This window comes from Leptodactylus fuscus, chromosome 3 (genome assembly GCF_031893055.1).
Source record: "Leptodactylus fuscus isolate aLepFus1 chromosome 3, aLepFus1.hap2, whole genome shotgun sequence".
Taxonomy (NCBI): Eukaryota; Metazoa; Chordata; class Amphibia; order Anura; family Leptodactylidae; genus Leptodactylus; species Leptodactylus fuscus.
This window is the reverse complement of record NC_134267.1, coordinates 211,748,414-211,767,341: the sequence shown is the minus strand read 5'-3', so window position 1 is coordinate 211,767,341 and position 18,928 is coordinate 211,748,414. Positions and strand designations below refer to the sequence as shown.

The 18,928-nt window shown below is 43.3% G+C and overlaps 1 protein-coding gene across 1 annotated transcript; it reads right to left on the bottom strand.

The window, feature by feature from the left end:
- Positions 1–1,685: 1,685 nt before the first annotated feature.
- Positions 1,686–14,151, bottom strand: KLF11 (KLF transcription factor 11). Its single transcript, XM_075269140.1, has 4 exons — positions 13,978–14,151; positions 8,439–8,699; positions 5,765–6,731; positions 1,686–4,631 (listed from the first exon to the last, which is right to left on the bottom strand). The coding sequence occupies exons 1-4, from the start codon at positions 14,020–14,022 to the stop codon at positions 4,333–4,335; spliced, it is 1,572 nt and encodes a 523-aa protein (XP_075125241.1). The 5' UTR covers positions 14,023–14,151; the 3' UTR covers positions 1,686–4,332.
- Positions 14,152–18,928: the final 4,777 nt, after the last annotated feature.

Sequence of the window (18,928 nt, the reverse complement as noted above, 5' to 3'; positions counted from 1 at the left end):
GTAGCTGTGGGCGCAGGCTACGTGCCCCTGCTCTAGTCACTTCAAGTTGGGTAACAAATAGCCAAAGTACAGAGCTAAGCTAATCCCATTGAAGGGAATGGAGCGGAAAAACACCCCTGTTTTATGGACAGGGGATAAATAATTTCCATGGTATAACCCCTTTAATTGACGAGTAGTATTTTCCATCCATCCATATAGTTCCTGTTATTCTGCCAAGACGGACTGATAATACTACAAGGTAAACATGTAAGTGTAAGCATATAGGAGATGAAGGAGTCTCATGTACTAAAGGGTGTGTGCAAATGATGGGGCAGATTCAGTGTCATATTGTATGGCAGTCTTAAATAAAGACTGGTGCCAGCAGGCCCGGTCTCTTCATAAATCTGCCCCATGTCCATGCGCCAGAATGGGGATCTATATCGATAAGGAACAAATAGCCAAGAAGTTTTGCCAGTGGACTTGAGTAAAAACATCCTATCCGTTTTGTGTATGCAGCACCTATGCGGACATGTGTGTCTCCATGACAAACACAAGACTGCATGTAATCTGATGCTGTAGTCATGTGTTAGGCCTCAGTGTAACCTACGGACATTAGAAGAGGCAAGCAATGGAAGCAAATACCATGAAGACACACAGGTCTACATAGGACAGTAGGGTATTGTACAGACGACTCTCTACGGAGCGGCTTCATCTTCATCTGCCCATGGCGACTTATCAGATGTAGCGCTTTTTCCAGTGCAAAAAAACATTAGTTATTCCGGTACTATAGTTACTGCTCCAGTTTCTAGACATGACTGGGCCCAGTGATATGGATGCAGCCATTGTGTGACAGCATGTAACTTGTAGTTTAGCGACATGAGGACTACACAAAAACTAGGCCTCATTTTCCATAGCAACCAATCCGAGCTTAAAGGGATTGTCCGGGCTGTCACACGATTGATGATTTATACACAAGTTATTTAGTCAGTATCAGATTAGTGAAGGTCTGATACCTGAAACCGAACCAATCCACTGCGCCGGGCATCCTGCAGCGCCAAACAATATATAGTGGATGGAGCCAATAATAGGAGGCGACCGGCATTACATAGCGGTGGCACTATACAAGGGTTGGCACGCTGCTGTTCAAGGGAATAGGAGCAGAGCTGCAGTACTTTGTCATTACCGGTATACAATGGAAATCGCCATCTGCTTCTGGCCCTGTCCACTATATATCATCCTGTAATGGTTTCCAACCTTTGGCTCAACTGTTACAGAACTAAAACTCTGTATGCCTTTAAATCCGTACACTATTAAAGGGGGGGTTGCCCCTTTATAGACACTTATCCACTAGCCTTTGGATAGGGTATAAGTGTCACATCACTAGGTGTCCAACCAGGAGCCCAATCCCCCATGTGAATGCCCTTGCTCTCCATTCCCTGCCATGGGTCTGCCGGAGATCGCAGCATACCTCAATAGAAGTGAATGGAGCATCAGTCATACAAACGCAGTGGAACTTCATTCACGGGGAGGATGCAGGAGGTCTCCCCATTCTCCCGATTACTGGGAGTCCCACCGGTAGCATAAGAAAACAGTGTGCAAGGTAATAATACTGAGAACCCATATAGCAGTACTGTGGAAGGAAGACGATGCCATTTCCCACATTTGCCCACTAGGGGGCCAGAGTGGACCAGCAGTTGCAATATGAATAATCGGTAAAAACTTTTTTCAACGCTGCACAAATACACACGTGGCTTTTTTTGGACACACTTTGCATACATCTTTAGTTTTCTCATCACCATCTAAGCACGAGACATATTTTCTTCGAGATCTGATGAAATACTCGAAGAGGTGCAATAGATTAACCATATCTGGAATACCCATGCATTGCCTAAAATTGATAGTAATCCCTCTCCAGCCTTGAGATCAAACATTAGATCAAACATTAAAAGTTCCCAAAAAATGCAACTGAAAACACAGATGAAACAAATAAAATAATGTAATTATAACATACAATGTATAGTGCAATAGATATAATAGACACAACGTATCAAATTCCCTTTCATAAACATGCAGGACGGGGTTACAGACGACGCCATGGCCTATGTGGCGGTGTGTTAAGTCTGAATTCGACAACTGATATATGCTACATGTGACATCTATAGGTCCATTTGTACAAAGGGCCTCAATACTCAATACTAAACCCATGTTAAACAGAATGACACCTATTAGTTTATTAAAGTATTACGAGCGAAGTACCCAAAAGATGGAATTAATAAAAAGCATTCTTAAAGGGATTGTCCATTTTGGAATTGCTGTACGATGCCACACACACACCCCACTACCCCGTTATCATCTGATCCCATATTAATTCCATAAAGGGTGTTAAAAAAAGAAAACCTTCAGAAGTGTCCTGTACTGATCAGCCATAACATTGGCCCCACCTGCTTAAAGGGAGTCTCTGCACAACCCATCATATCAACCTAGCTCCAGAGATAGATAGGTTAGGGTCACCGGGATTAACCATTTTTCCCCCTTGTGAATCGATGCTTCTATTGTTGAGATATTGTATGCTTTTGTCAATATACAAATGAGTTCTTTGGAGCAACAAAGACATTGTCATTGCTCCAAAGAGATAAGTAACAACTCCCTCTTTGCTCTAAAGAGCTTTTCTTCATATCTTGCTATAACAAGGCAACAAATTCACAAGAGGAAAACACGACTTGATTCAGGTGACCCTAACCTATCTTTCGGTGGGGCTAGGTTAATACGCCAGGTTCTGGTGACCGATTCCCTAGGTGCCACCAAAACAGCTCTGATGCTTCAATGCTTGGGTGTCAATAGCACTGAATCAGCAGATCATGTCCTGCTTCGAGGTGGGATCTCCATTGGCTGGAGACTTTGGTGCCCATGACTGTCACTGGTTCACTAATGCCCCTTTTTGGACCACTTTTGTTAGGTATTAACCACTGCATAACCAGGAATGCCCCACACAAGACACTTCTAGAAGTTCTTCGATAAAGAGGTTGTAGAATGCCTCCAAAAAGTTACATGGATGAATTAAAAAAACCTCACATTTCACAGGACCTCCATTACAGCCTTGTCGCTGTTTTTGGCTCTTGGCCCAGGAAGTGTTGACGTTTTGTTTGTGTTCATGTCACTGCTGCAGGCAATAACTGGGCTGGGGATGACAAGCGGCACAGGACTGCGTAGGCCTGTCAGTCAAGTACCGATTGTGTTGAGGTCACCGCTGAGGACAGTGATTGGTTGCAGCACTGGCATGACAAAGGAAAGGCTACCATCACTTATGATCTCAAACCATCCATTTAACTGTTTGAATGAGTTATAAAAGACCTTTAAAACATTTCTTTCAAAACAGGACAATCCCTTCAAGAAATTTGCTTAGCCTACAATAGATGCAATTTAAGAGAACCGTTCACCACCTCCACCTCTCTGTAACCTTCAAAGCTGCTGCTCCACCAATTTTGGCACAGTTGGAATTTTTTCTCTAGCCTTCACCATTCATGAGTAATCATTTCAGTTAGTTTCAGCAAAATTATACTGTATGCTACCAAGTGGGCGGTCCCTGACTTTCTGCACTAGTCAAGGACCGCCCACCTAGTAGCCTACAGCATAATTGTGCTGAAACTAACAGAAACTATTGCTCGGGAATGGTGAGGGCTAGAGAAAAAATTCCAACTGTTCCAGAATCAGTGAAGCGGCATCTATTGAAGGATGCAACAAGCTGGAATTGTTGGAGGTGGTGAAAGATCCCCTTTAAGCATATTCATGTTACTTAAACCAAGATTCACATCTATATATGGAAGGGTTAATGACAGATGCCAACTACAGTGCAAACTGTAAACAACAGACTGATAGAAAAGGAGTTTTTAGATTGTCCAGACGTTACATGGAAAAATAAAAAAATCAAGTACATCATGATATGCCAAGCAGTGAACGCCGCGCTGGGACCCAACACTCTGTCATATCACATGTGCCTTATACCTGTAAGAGCCGACAAAGTGTACATACTATATGGCAAATCAAAAGCGGCCAAAAAAAAAATAATTCAAAAACATTTGTAAAACTTTGCAAAATTGTGGTTTGCTCGGAATCATACATATAATGCATAACATGCTTATTGCCACAATAACAGGATTTATTTTCTTATGTAAAAGGCTGGTAACGACGAGTCATAATAACTTGCATCACATGGAACGTGAATATAGGTCGATGGAAAACTGCAAAGGGGATGTGAGAAGGTAAAAATCAACCAAAGTAAGTAAGTGAGTATCTTGTGTCGAGTCTCTGGTGCTCAAAGGTAAAAAGGAATTCAACTTTTTTGTTCAGTCTCTCTTACACTGGCGTAGACATGGAGACCAGCATGCCTAGCGGGGGCGCAGAGCTCATAGATTGATCTGATGCGGTTATTCGATTTAATTTTCCGACCTCTGTCTGCCACGTGGGCACCTTTTTGGTGGTCATGTGCCGTCGAGCGTGTTTGGTCAAGTGATCGCTCCGCATGAATCGGCGATCACACACGGGACAGGCAAATTTCTTTTCCCCTGTATGTGTCCTGCGGTGCCGAGAAAGTTCATCTGATCTGGCAAATTTTTTATCACATCCCTCCCAGTTACAGCTGAAAGGTTTTTCACCTGCAAGATAAGGACATAATAGGTTATAATAAAATATACGATCGGTCCAGAAAACAGGTTTATGACACGACAATCAAACAAGCCATAACAGTCAGATTGGAGGGATCCAACACCAGAACAAATCCACCTCCTCCGTCCCAACTAGGCCAAACATGCCTTATTAAAATTAAAGGGATTTTCACATAGATGTACTGAGGTTACGGCTAAGGCCCCATGGAGCGGGCCGCAGCAAAAAAAGCATTATGGAAAAAACCATGGCGGCAATGTATTGTGGTTTTTCCTGCTGTGTTTTCTGCTTCAATTACAGCTATAGGGAACCTGCCAGAATTTCTATAGGTATAACTGACATGCTGATGTTTCCAAAACTTCAAGGGTTTCAGAAATCACAGCATTTCGGATGCGGGTATTTTTCTGCAATATGTAAATAGGATTTGGTAGAATCCCATCCACTGTGAAACGCCGCAGACAAACCACAACATTTACGCCACACAGGGCCCCAGACTATAGAAGTTTTCTGGGACTAAATATTGGTAGGTCATCAATAATAGATCAGTAGGGGTCCAACACAGATCAGCTCAGCGTAGCAGCAGCGGCTTTCTGGTGAGTGTTGCTTTCACTGCACAGGCAATGTGATATCATATTCAACAGTCATACAACTTGTTTGGAGCTCAGTCCGATGCAAGTGAAAGGGGCTGAGCTGCAAAACCAAACAAAGCCACTATACAATGTATATCACTGTGCTTAGTAAGTAGTGAAGAGTCCAGAGTGCTCATTTAAACATTGTGGTCTCTTCAAACAGCTGATCAGAGGTGGGGGGGAGGGGGCAGGTATCAGACCCCCAGTCATAGTCATAAACATCTTGGTCCTGGTCCATTTAGTGGCCATGTGCCGGTACTGCAGCTCAGCAGTCATTAATATTGGTTGTTGCAGAGCTGGAGTAATCGCACCAAGCCACTATACAATGCACAGAACCACCTTCTTCTGGCTCTGTGCACTGTATAGCTCGGGAAATAGAAGCCATTCTGCACAGCTAATCACTGCAAGAGCCGGTTGTCGCCCCCCATAGGCCATGAATAAATAACCCTGGATTATAAAATGATGGTTTCTGGCAGTGTGTAAGAGAAAGTGCTCACCTGTGTGGGTTCGGAGATGTGCTTTGAGATGTGAACTTTTGAAGTAAGTCTTTTTACAGCCAGTGAAATTGCACACATAGTTACGCCTTCGGGAGAAGTCCACTTGTGGGGGGCTGCATTGGCCTGATGTTATAAACACAGGGGCTGGGGCTAGAGGAAGTAACTTTGTGCTCCCGACTGTCATTAGAGTCTGAGGACATTGTGGAGGTGGCTGTGCAACGGGTGCTTGAGGAAGGACAAACATAACGGTCCCCTGAGACATAGGTGTGCCCATCAGGACTGGCTGTGAGAGCGATGCGGTTTGGGGTAGGATTGGCTTGACTGTATTGCACATTGGTTGTGGAGAAGGCTTGATGAAAGCGGAGAGAACACCGGCTTGTGCGGTGACTGGAATCATCTGGCAGAGGACAGGGGGGCTTGAAACGGGGACAGAACCCAAGGGGTTGGTCTCAATGAAGTGTTCATTTTCATAATTCACTGGCTTGTCTGTCTGAGCATTAGCTACTTTCCTGCAGCCAGTTTCTGTATTTGGACAGGGCAGATGAGTCTGTGAAGGAAGGTGCAATGTTGAGGAGCTTTGTGACCCATCCTCAAGGGCATTTGTCTCTCTGGTGAGCTTGGAATGTTTGACTTCACACCTCTTATGGGATGAGTCTTCTACTGCTGGTGCATTTACTCTCACAAGAGGTTGAGGAACGTGACGAAAGGCAGAGGTGTCGGCCGTGTGACGTATGACACTTGTGACCATTGCCCTGCAAGGCTGAGCCTTGGAAGAAACCTCCAAGTCTTGAGAAGACTGCAGGCTGTGGATCCCTGAAGCAAACGGCTTGGACACAGCTGACGAGGACACCACGCAATAGGAACTGCTAGACATTACCGTCACCGGTTTGGAATAGGTCACTTGGGAGACCGGGGGGAGCGTAGTGCATGGTTCAGCAAATTCTGGACTGTGTGGAGGAGTCATGCACTGGAAAAATAAATAAAAAAATCATGGGTGAGGTTAGGTAAAGCGTAAAGTTGGCATTTACTCAGATATTTCAGAATGCTTGCACTCTAACCAACATACAAAGACATTTTCAATACTGGTACTAATATAGGAGGACCTGTAATGGCAGACAAGGTCATATCAGACCATGCACATACGAGGCAGGACAACCTACCTGTTGATATAGGCTACATTCATATCTGCAGAAGAGTCAGACAGAAACCCCGAACTAAAAAGTCCTGCAAGGACACCTGAAGGACCCCTTTATAGTCAATGGGGTCCTTCGGAATCAGTTGCTGCCCATTTTCCCGTTCTTCTGGTCCTGCAAAGGCCCAAAAGTAGGGGTATACCATCACAACTGTGAACATAGCGTCACTTAGTCCAAGCCAGACAAGATAGGCTACATTCACATGAATGGGTGCCTCCATTTTTCACGGCCCTTTTGCACCTCAGCCGTGTGCATCTAGCATCACAGTCGGCTGCAAGGTTTCCCTGGCCCTATGGATCAATAGACAATTATGCACAAAATATTCTAGACTTCTGGAGCTAGTTATACCCCCTGAGGAGCCAATCTGAAGTATTTAGTGGCATAAATGTCCATAGACATCAATATAAATCAACTCAGAAAGCTCTCGTAGCCATTTCCTAGGCACACTGACCACCTGGCTCCTGGGAAATGCCCAACCCTAAATAATTGGATTAGTGTCTATGCAAGGCTCCCACCCCTAGACTACATCAAACACTATCATCCATGGTCTAAATAACTATGGGCTCTGCAAGCACGAAATCCGGAGCCTAGGCTTCAAAGATCTCAATTATGTAAGGCCCCTGGGTTTAACTCTTCAGGGAAGTTACTATAGTAAAGATTTTCCACAAACAAAAGCACCTGCCAACCCTAATGATGGGAAATGTGAAGATCCAGATTCCTTGTCGCTTCTCACTCAACATATCGGTAGCCTGTCCCACAGCTATGCCCTAAGTGTATGACCACCCGTGTGCTTTACTATTATTTACACTCACATGCCAGTACATGGCCCCTCCATTATCCTGGGGCATCCTCTATGTGCTATATATAGCTCCTGAACATGACTGTATTTAAGGGGTAACATTACATAAAGGTGGCCATACACTTAAAGGGCTAGTCCGGGAATTATAGGGTTGTTTCCGACACCTGTGCTATATGTCGCACAGATCCAGAATCAGCAGGCTCCGTGCCCTGTATATTGGCCAGGTGTCGGTATTGCAGTTCAGCTCCCACTGATGTAGGCTTGGAAGCTGCCCATACAGACTATCCATGAGGAGGTCCCCTGTCACCCCTGCACTGATCCTAAGCCATAACAAATAATTCCTGGATAACCCCTTTAACATACCCAGTCAACAGTTATTCCTTGCAACATTCCCCCATATAAGCATACACTTGGCTTGGAAGGGCATGTGTTGTTAATAGAAAGAAGGGAATACGTTGCTACCAGACATCTCGAGCATCTCCCATTAGAACCAAGGGTTTGGGCAACATGTCCACCTCTTCTTTCCCCTTGACGCTGACTGTAAGTTGACATTAGACATTCATCGAACGTGTATAGTCACCCTGACACTCATCAAGAAGAGAAGCCAGCCATGTCAATTAACATGCAGACAAATACATATGTTATTTCTCAAAAAGAGAACCCATGGATGTCAAGTTCTTACCAAGGTGGCTAAAGAGTGGAAATCCTTTGACATGGATGGGGATGATTCACACTGCATGATAAAATCTGAAGAGTCGGAGGCTGGAGTCAATGGCCTCATCTTCAGCATGTCGCCTTTTTGACTTCGTTGACCCCAAGAGCTCATACACACCAGAGCCTCGACCGCCTCAAAGTCATTCTGCTCCAAAGTGCTGCACGATGACCTCTCACTGTCATGTCTCTTCCTTTCCAGTATGGACTCACAGATGTCCATGAAGTCAACCTACAAAGAAGAACATTGTAGACTTATTATTATACACACCCAAGGATACAGACAATATATTATTAAATCGGCTGTACGCTATCCTACCCAACCACCCATACACATACAGGCTGGGCAAAGTATAAGGAGGGGGCAGTAAGTTACTCCTCTGGTCTCCTGAGAACCAAAGGATTGGGCATGTTGAAATCCAGCTGCTCTATCCTTTACTCCCTCTGCTGTCCGAAACAAGTCAGGAGATGTTCCCCCCCTTCCCTCCCATAGATTGTTGGGCCCACAAAAATCTGCAGGTTCATCCAAGATTCTTCTAACGTGTATGGCCGGCATAAGAGAAACAACATCCTACAATGGATGACAATTAGTTTGGAATGTGCTGATGACATGTCATTACACATCAGTGCGGCTAGGGTTAAGTCAATGTGCAGATATGATTAGGTTATTTCTGTAAGTAAGCTCCTCCATACGGCCATAAATCAATTATCATATATTTATAAGATGACATCACCCAAGTCACCCGGTACACCCACTCCATGCCTCATGTTCTGTACAGAGGAAGGACATGTAGTAATGTTCACTATTATTATTATTATTATTTATTTATATAGCACCATTAATCCCATGGTGCTTTACATTTGGGGGTTACACACAATACACAGAATATACAGGTAGATATAATACTAACAATAACCGACTGTTACAGTGGGGTAGAGGCCCTGCCCACGAGGGCTTACAATCTATCTATGAATTTATAATAGCTATCTAAGGCTAGGTGCACATCTCTGCCAGAGTTTCTGTCGGAGACTCCATCGCCACGTCCGCCGAAAATTGGTTGAAAAAAAAACCAAAACGCTTTATACTACCTCTGTAAAATGACGGACATCTGACGGACACCATTATAGTCAATGGGGTCCTCCTGTCTCCATGTGTTATCACTATTTTATCCATTTGCCTTCGACGGACCAGAACAATGGAGAGGCAAATCTAGTGTGAACGGAGCACAATATCTTTTTTTCTATATATCCTTGTATTTTTCTAATCCACATCTATTCTTAGAACTTATCTATGACATATCTATTTGTCCATCCATATAATACCTATGTATCTGGTTTTCTAATATATTTGTATCTTTCTCACTCATATCTATTTTAATAACTCTCATATCTATTCATACTAAATATCTATCACATACTACTTTATATCTGTTTTTCTAATATATTTCTAACTCACATTAATTCTAATATGTATCTCTTATCTTTATCTATTTCATACCTACTGGTATCTAATAGGTACTAGCTATCTATTCTAATATCTTTGTATCATCTACTGTATTTCATACCTATTGGTATCTATCCATCTCCTATCTATTTCTCTATCTATCTCCTATCTATCATCTATCTCCTATCTATTTCTCTATCTATCTCCTATCTATCATCTATCTCCTATCTATTTCTCTATCTATCCATCTATCTATCTCCTATCTATCATCTATCTATCTATCTATCTATCTTGAGGAGCGGCTAAAAGAACTGGGATTGTTTAGTTTGCAGAAGAGAAGGCTGAGGGGAGATTTAATAGCAGTCTACAAATATCTGAAAGGTAGTCACAGTGCAGAGGGATCTACCCTATTCTCATTAGCACAAGGAAGTACAAGAAGCAATGGGATGAAACTAAAGGGAAAGAGATACAGATTAGACATTAGGAAAAACTTTCTGACAGTGAGGGTAGTGAGAGAGTGGAATAGGCTGCCACGGGAGGTGGTGGGCGCTCCATCAATGGAAATCTTCAAGCGGAATCTGGATAAACATATAGCTGGGATGATTTAGGAAAACCTGCACTCGCAGGGGGTTGGACCCGATGGCCCTTGAGGTCCCTTCCAACTCTACCAAAAAAGTAAAAAAAGTAAAAAGTATCTATCTATCCATCATTATCCACTTCGTACCCATGTGTATCTATTATCTAACATCTTTATTGGTTTCATACCCATCGGTATCTATCTAACCTATATCTATGCAGCCCACATACCTATCTACTTTCTATGTATCTATCCATCTCATGTCTATTTGTATCTAATCTAATATTTAATATCTGTCTTTCTTTCTAGTATCTGTCTCCTACGTCATATCTATTATTCTCTTATCAACGTATCCATCTTGTTTCTATTCATCTCATACCTACTATTCTTAAATATTTATCATCATTCTCTCATGTTTATCTATGAAATATAATACTTAGTATCAATCTATCTCATATCCAGTATCTGACAGCTATCTACAGTATATATGGACCTTTGGACCTTGCGTCTATCTCATGTGTATCTATGTATACGTAATATTGCTACATATTATATAACATGTCGACATTCCTCAAAACAAAACCCAGCCTATCCCTCTGACAACCTGCTCTCCGCCACATGCGAGGCGCTTTGTTTTCGAAGTTCCAGGTATTGGAGAGATAAGTGCTCGGTGCTGCCTCTTACGTTCCCTTCCCCACGTCCTCAGATAACCTGCATCAATATGGCGTTGCTCACATCCGAGCCTGTGATTCCAGGCAGGATTCTGTTTATCACAGCCATTGATTTACCGGCTTACTGAGCCCAGTCCTGACAGCAAACCCACCCGCACACCCCCTACCCAAAACGCATGCTATTATTTAGCAGTATTTTAATCAGCGGTACTGCAGAGATCATCTATAATGTAGATTATTCTGCATCGCCAAGCCGAATGAGATTTCATCCCTGGATTCTTTCAGGTTATGTTTTCCTCCAGCCCTAGATACCACAATGTGTTGTCTCAGATAACAAAACCAACACTGCTACATCTGCCCTTAGAGGTGATCAAAGCTGTTGACACAAGTGGGGGTTGCAGAACTAGGGAGGAAGTAAAGCAGTATCCATCAGAAAAGCACTGCTAAAGTGCTGCGGTGGTCATTTCCTGCGCTGTCACCAGGGCTAATCTCCTGGGCGATACTAGTTAGTCATCCATAGGTCATCAGCGGTCTAGCCACTCCCAACCCACAAGGGGTTAATCTTTAAGGAACATGACCCAATTTCATATGGGCTTCTTACGCATCATTTTATAGTGTGTCATTACACTTTTAATACGGTCTGCTCAAGAAATATAATACACGGGAACTGGCAAAGGCAAACAGAGAATACTGGTGGACGGTAACTGCCAGCTGGTGAGGAACTACAACCCCCAGCATGTCCTGACAGCCTTAGGTAGACACACAGGCAATGGACAGTGCATACTTTAAGTATGAAGCTATAACTCCCAGCATACCCTGACAGCCTTCATATAATGGACAGTGCAGGAAAGCGGTCTGGTCTGCAAACTGGGGCTCCCCAGCTATTGTGAAACTACAACCCCCAGCATGACCCGACAGCCATAGTCAGGCAAGGGACAGTGCAGGACAGTGGTCTACAACCTGGAACTTTGGTGCTGTTATGAAACTACAAGTCTAAGAATGTTCTGTCAGCCTTCAGACAGTACAAGCCGGTGGTCTGCAACCTATGCTTCCCCAGGTATTGCAAAACTACAAGTCCCAGCATGTCCTGATAGAGATCATTAGGCAAGCAGACAATGCACAGTACAAGCTGGTGGTCTACAACCCATGGCTCCCCAGCTGTTGTGAAACAACCCCCAGCATGTCGTGACAGCCACAGCCAGACAAGCAGACAAGGGACAGCTCAAGACAGTGGTCTACAACCTATGGCTCCCCAGCTGTTGTGAAACACAACCCCCAGCATGTCCTGACATGTCCTTAGGCAGCAAAGCAGACAATGGACAGTGAAACCCAGTGGTCTGCAATGTGTGGCCCCACCTCGCTTTCGGATAATGTACAGCACAAGCCTATGGTCTGTATCCTATGGCTCTGCAGATATTGTGTAACTACAACTCCCAGCATGTCCTGACAGCCATTCAATAATAGACAGTAGAAGCTTCTGGTTTGCAACCTGTGGCTCTGCTAATGTTGTGAAACTGCAACTCCCAGCATGTCCTGATAACAGATAGTGCTTGCCGGTGGTCTGCAACGTATCCCAAACTACAACTCTCAGCATAGCTTCAGATAAAGGACAGTACAAGTCAGTGGTCTGCAACCTGTTGTGGAACTACAACGCCCAGCACGCCTTGACAGCCATCAGCAAGCAAACAGATCATGGGCAGTGCATGCCGGTCAGTGGTCTGCAACCTGTCGTGGAACTACAACGCCCAGGATGTCATTTCAGACTTCAGGGGAGCCACAGGTTGCAGAAGACCAGTGTATACGGTGCTCTACGCCTATGAATGATCATCATATAGATACCAAACGTAGAAAACTGTCACAACTAACCCAAAGAGCTGACAATCAAGCAGTTAAAGGGATACGTGCGGCCATGAAGCTAGTTTATATAACCGCACCCTGGCACTTTTCACAACAGGTTATCTATTGTCAGCCTCCTTATTATGCTGATCTAGTTGTTTTGCACTTTCTGGTGGAGGATGGGGGGGGGGCGGCTTATAGGAGACAATAAGAAGTTGGACAACAACGCCCCACCCAAGACAAGTGGGCAACAAACCTTAAACTCTGCCCATTTCCAACCCTACCCTCCTAAAGGGGCGGAGCCTCAGAGTCCAAATATAGCTTTTCAATACGTCATCCATTAAAATAGCCATGTGAGGAGGGCAGGACGGGGCGATGCGGGGGAGGACCCGGAAACGATGTGGGTGTGAATAAGGCTCTAAGGGGGCTGGGTTATTGGTTCAAAATCTAGTCCAAAAAAAAAAAAGGGGGGGGGTGTAGAAAAAAAACAAAAACCCACACACAAAAAAAAAGAAAAAAAAAAAAAGCCAGGGGGTGGTTGTCAATTGACCCCCCTTTTATATAGCATCCTATGGAATGCAAAAGGTTAACATCTGAGCTACAGTAAAATGAAAGTGAAATATTTGTATATAAAGTAGATACAATGTATCAATTGTCAGCAGATTGTTACTATGTATAACAAAAAAGCAACAATGTATACCACAGCGCAGTACAAAGCAATGGCAAAGACGAGAGCCAGCACTGACTAGCCACAGGTAGAGCCCAGACAATGACAGCTGCCCCCCAATATGTAACCCCCATGTTATACCAATACAAGCACAGCCAGCAATGCAAGCAGCCTATACTGTCATGTACATATAGCTATACACAGGCTGGGCATGTCTGGACACATCTGCCCATTGTCCATCTAGCAGGGTGCAGGATGCACGTATGCCAATGCTAAGTGCTATAGAAGTAAAGTAATGGCAGCCGCAGTACTCACCGCTGGAGGAGGCTGCTGCTTGTCAGCTGTGGTGACAGTCAGCATGGTGAATGGCTGGTACACTGTAACAAAGGATGCAGAGGTACTAGCAGCAGCAGGTCCTGGTGCCGCCTGCCTGAGCCTGGGCTGCTCAGCAGCAATAACAAGCTCGCCTTCTTTGCATTGGGGATGTCATGTTGCATGGGAGGGCCGGCTCCGGCGTGTAGCGCACGCACACAACCACCAGGGGGCGGGGGAGGCAAACTGAGGACAGAGCTCTCACGGCTCCTGGCGACGCTGGCCAATCAGAGCGCGGCTTCGGGCTCTTCCCAGCCAATCGCTGAGCTTCCGGGGAGCGTGATCAGCTCGTGTAGAGAGCGTGCAGCTCAGGGCCGAGTGTGCGGGGTGAGAGAACTGGAAACTAGGGGAAAGGTCGTGCGACTGAGGGGGCGGGGCCAGGGCCCAGACCGGGGCTGTCAGTCATGTCCCCGCCCAGCTCCAGCCTGCCTGGATTTATAATGTGTGTACATTGGCTGGCCGGAGGGCTGTCCGGAGAGCCGGCTGTCTGCTGCATACTAGTGGGGGAATGTGTGACCCGGGCAGCCTCTTATTACTGTGTACATACAGTGTATACATGTGTGCTGAGGTAATACCTCATATACTATACATACAATATATACATGTGTGCTGAGGTAATACCTCATATACTATACATACAATATATACATGTGTGCTGAGGTAATACCTCATATACTATACATACAATATATACATGTGTGCTGAGGTAATACCTCATATACTATACATATGTTCTATACATACTATATGTGTGCTGAGGTAATACCTCATATACTATACATACATTCTATACATACTATAAGTGTGCTGAGGTAATACCTCATATACTATACATATGTTATATACATACTATAAGTGTGCTGAGGTAATACCTCATATACTATACATATGTTATATACATACTATATGTGTGCTGAGGTAATACCTCATATACTATACATATGTTCTATACATACTATATGTGTGCTGAGGTAATACCTCATATACTATACATATGTTATATACATACTATATGTGTACTGAGGTAATACCTCATATACTATACATATGTTATATACATACTATAAGTGTGCTGAGGTAATACCTCATATACTATACATACAGTCCTATGAAAAAGTTTGGGCACCCCTATTAATCTTAATCATTTTTAGTTCTAAATATTTTGGTGTTTGCAACAGCCATTTCAGTTTGATATATCTAATAACTGATGAACACAGTAATATTTCAGGATTGAAATGAGGTTTATTGTACTAACAGAAAATGCGCAATATGCATTAAACCAAAAATTGACCGGTGCAAAAATATGGGCACCTCAACAGAAAAGTGACATTAATATTTAGTACATCCTCCTTTTGCAAAGATAACAGCCTCTAGTCGCTTCCTGTAGCTTTTAATCAGTTCCTGGATCTTGGATGAAGGTATTTTGGACCATTTCTTTCTACAAAACAATTCAAGTTCAGTTAAGTTTGATGGTCGCCGAACATGGACAGCCCGCTCTCAAATGATCTGAAAACAAAGATTGTTCAACATAGTTGTTCAGGGGAAGGATACAAAAAGTTGTCTCAGAGATTTAACCTGTCAGTTTCCACTGTGAGGAACATAGTAAGGAAATGGAAGACCACAGGGACAGTTCTTGTTAAGCCCAGAAGTGGCAGGCCAAGAAAAATATCAGAAAGGCAGAGAAGAAGAATGGTGAGAACAGTCAAGGACAATCCACAGACCACCTCCAAAGAGCTGCAGCATCATCTTGCTGCAGATGGTGTCACTGTGCATCGGTCAACTATACAGCGCACTTTGCACAAATAGAAGCTGTATGGGAGAGTGATGAGAAAGAAGCCGTTTCTGCACGTACGCCACAAATAGAGTTGCCTGAGGTATGCAAAAGCACATTTGGACAAGGCAGCTTCATTTTGGAAACAAAAATTGAGTTGTTTGGTTATAAAAAAAGGCGTTATGCATGGCGTCCAAAAAGAAACAGCATTCCAAGAAAAACACATGCTACCCACTGTAAAATTTAGTGGAGGTTCCATCATGCTTTGGGGCTGTGTGGCCAATGCCGGCATCGGGAATCTTGTTAAAGTTGAGAGTCGCATGGATTCCACTCAGTATCTGCAGATTCTTGAGAATAATGTTCAAGAATCAGTGACGAAGTTGAAGTTACGCCGGGGATGGATATTTCAGCAAGACAATGATCCAAAACACCGCTCCAAATCGACTCAGGCATTCATGCAGAGGAACAATTACAATGTTCTGGAATGGCCATCCCAGTCCCCAGACCTGAATATCATTGAACATCTGTGGGATGATTTGAAGCGGGCTGTCCATGCTCGGCGACCATCTAACTTAACTGAACTTGAATTGTTTGTCCAAAATACCTTTATCCAGGATCCAGGAACTGATTAAAAGTTACAGGAATCGACTAGAGGCTGTTATCTTTGCAAAAGGAGGATGTACTAAATATTAATGTCACTTTTCTGTTGAGGTGCCCATACTTTTGCAGCGGTCAAATTTTGGTTTAATGCATATTGCACATTTTCTGTTAATACAATAAACCTCATTTCAATCCTGAAATATTACTGTGTCCATCAGTTATTAGATATATCAAACTGAAATGGCTGCTGCAAACACCAAAATATTTAGAACTAAAAATGATTAAAATTAATAGGGGTGCCCAAACTTTTTCATAGGACTGTATGTTATATACATACTATATGTGTGCTGAGGTAATACCTCATATACTATACATATGTTATATACATACTATATGTGTGCTGAGGTAATACCTCATATACTATACATATGTTATATACATACTATAAGTGTGCTGAGGTAATACCTCATATACTATACATATATATATGTGTGCTGAGGTAATACCTCATATACTATACATACATTATATACATACTATAAGTGTGCTGAGGTAATACCTCATATACTATACATGTGTTATATACATACTATATGTGTGCTGAGGTAATACCTCATATACTATACATATGTTATATACATACTATAAGTGTGCTGAGGTAATACCTCATATACTATACATACAATATATACATGTGTGCTGAGGTAATACCTCATATACTATACATATGTGATATACATACTATAAGTGTGCTGAGGTAATACCTCATATACTATACATATGTTATATACATATACCCATACTATCCCTCTCGACTCCAACTCTTCCCCCCCCCCCCACACACACACACACTTTACAACCTTTGGCAATGCCAAATATCCATTCGGACGTGCCTCGGGCGGTGACAAAGGTAGGTTCACCCCTGCCACTGAGAGACATAATAGTGTGTGCAGGGGCCACTATGGGCATAATACTGGCAATGACTACATTGAATATCGTCCCATTTGCACATTTTGTTCTCAAATCCATGGTGCGGCCTTCATCAAAGTCATCCCTGAGCAGACTACACTTCACCGAGCTGAGCGTCAGGCCATTGGTACGGAAGCAAGTACAATCAGGTGAAGCAAGAGCTGCTATCTCCTCCGTCGTCATCCTGGACAGGAAACCGCCAGGCTCGGAGGCCCAGATTGAGGGGGGTTGCTGCCGCAGATACAGGCGTCCTTGACTTTGGGAGTCATCAGACTGTTAATATAATCCTGCCAAGACATGGTGGGCGGCTGTCAGGTGTTGGCAGGTGTAGCTTCCTCATGCAGCTGTGGCTAGTGCGTGCGCCCATGCCGTTCATCAACGCCAACCACACGCTCATTATATGGCATTCCAGCGAGCTGCTGAGATACTGGAACAATCCCAGGCACAGCGCAAGGAACGCATTCAGCAACAGGCCAGCTTGACAGCTGTCGAAACACCGGAGCAGGTGGATCATCAATACCAACAAAACGCTCATTATATGGCGTCCCAACGAGCTGCTGAGATGCCGGAACAATCACAGGCACGGTGCGAGGAATAAGTTCAGCAGCAGGACAGCTTAAGAGCTGCCGAAATCCTGGAGCAGGTGAACCATCAACAATCAGCAATTTGCTGAATATAGGCGGATCATCTACTCCAACAACCCGCAGACAAAGTCGCGGGCAGAGGCTACTACATTATATACATACTACAGGTGTGCTGAGGTAATACCTCGTATACTATACATATGTTATATACAGATACATGTGTGCTGAGGTAATGCCTCATATACTATACATACAATATATACATACTACAAGTGTGCTGAGGTAATACCTCATATACTATACATACATTATATACATACTACAGGTGTGCTGATGAAATATACTATATGTACATTATGTACATACTACATGTGTATATATAATAAACTACACATATGTACTGCAGTCATACCTCATACAATACATATAATACACATACTATATCATATATTACATGTAATACAAATACATAAATCACATACTATATCATATACTACTATGGGACATTACACTGTATGAAGGGGCCGCTATCGGACATTATACTATACGGGGGCTCCTATGGCACTGTGATGGTCATTATATTACATTTGGGGCACTGAAGTGTGAGGGCCATTATATTACATTACATATATTACATAATTGTTATCGAAAGCTCCAAATAAGCCGGATTTTATTAATATTTATAAGTGATCCCTACTTTGGGGGTCCTCTGTTGGGATATTCGCTTGAGGAGCTTGAGAATCGCTCACCTATACTACACAGACATTATCCATATATACACATCATATACTGTCGATACAAAGTTTCCAGTTTTTACTGATATTTACAGTTTTACAAATATATTTTGACATGAAAATACAGAAGAATTAAACAAGATGAATCAAAATAATGGAATTACTTAATTTAGCCAATTACTTCTAGATTTCTGACCCATCCCAGTCGCCACTGTCAGCTGATATAACAAGGTTAC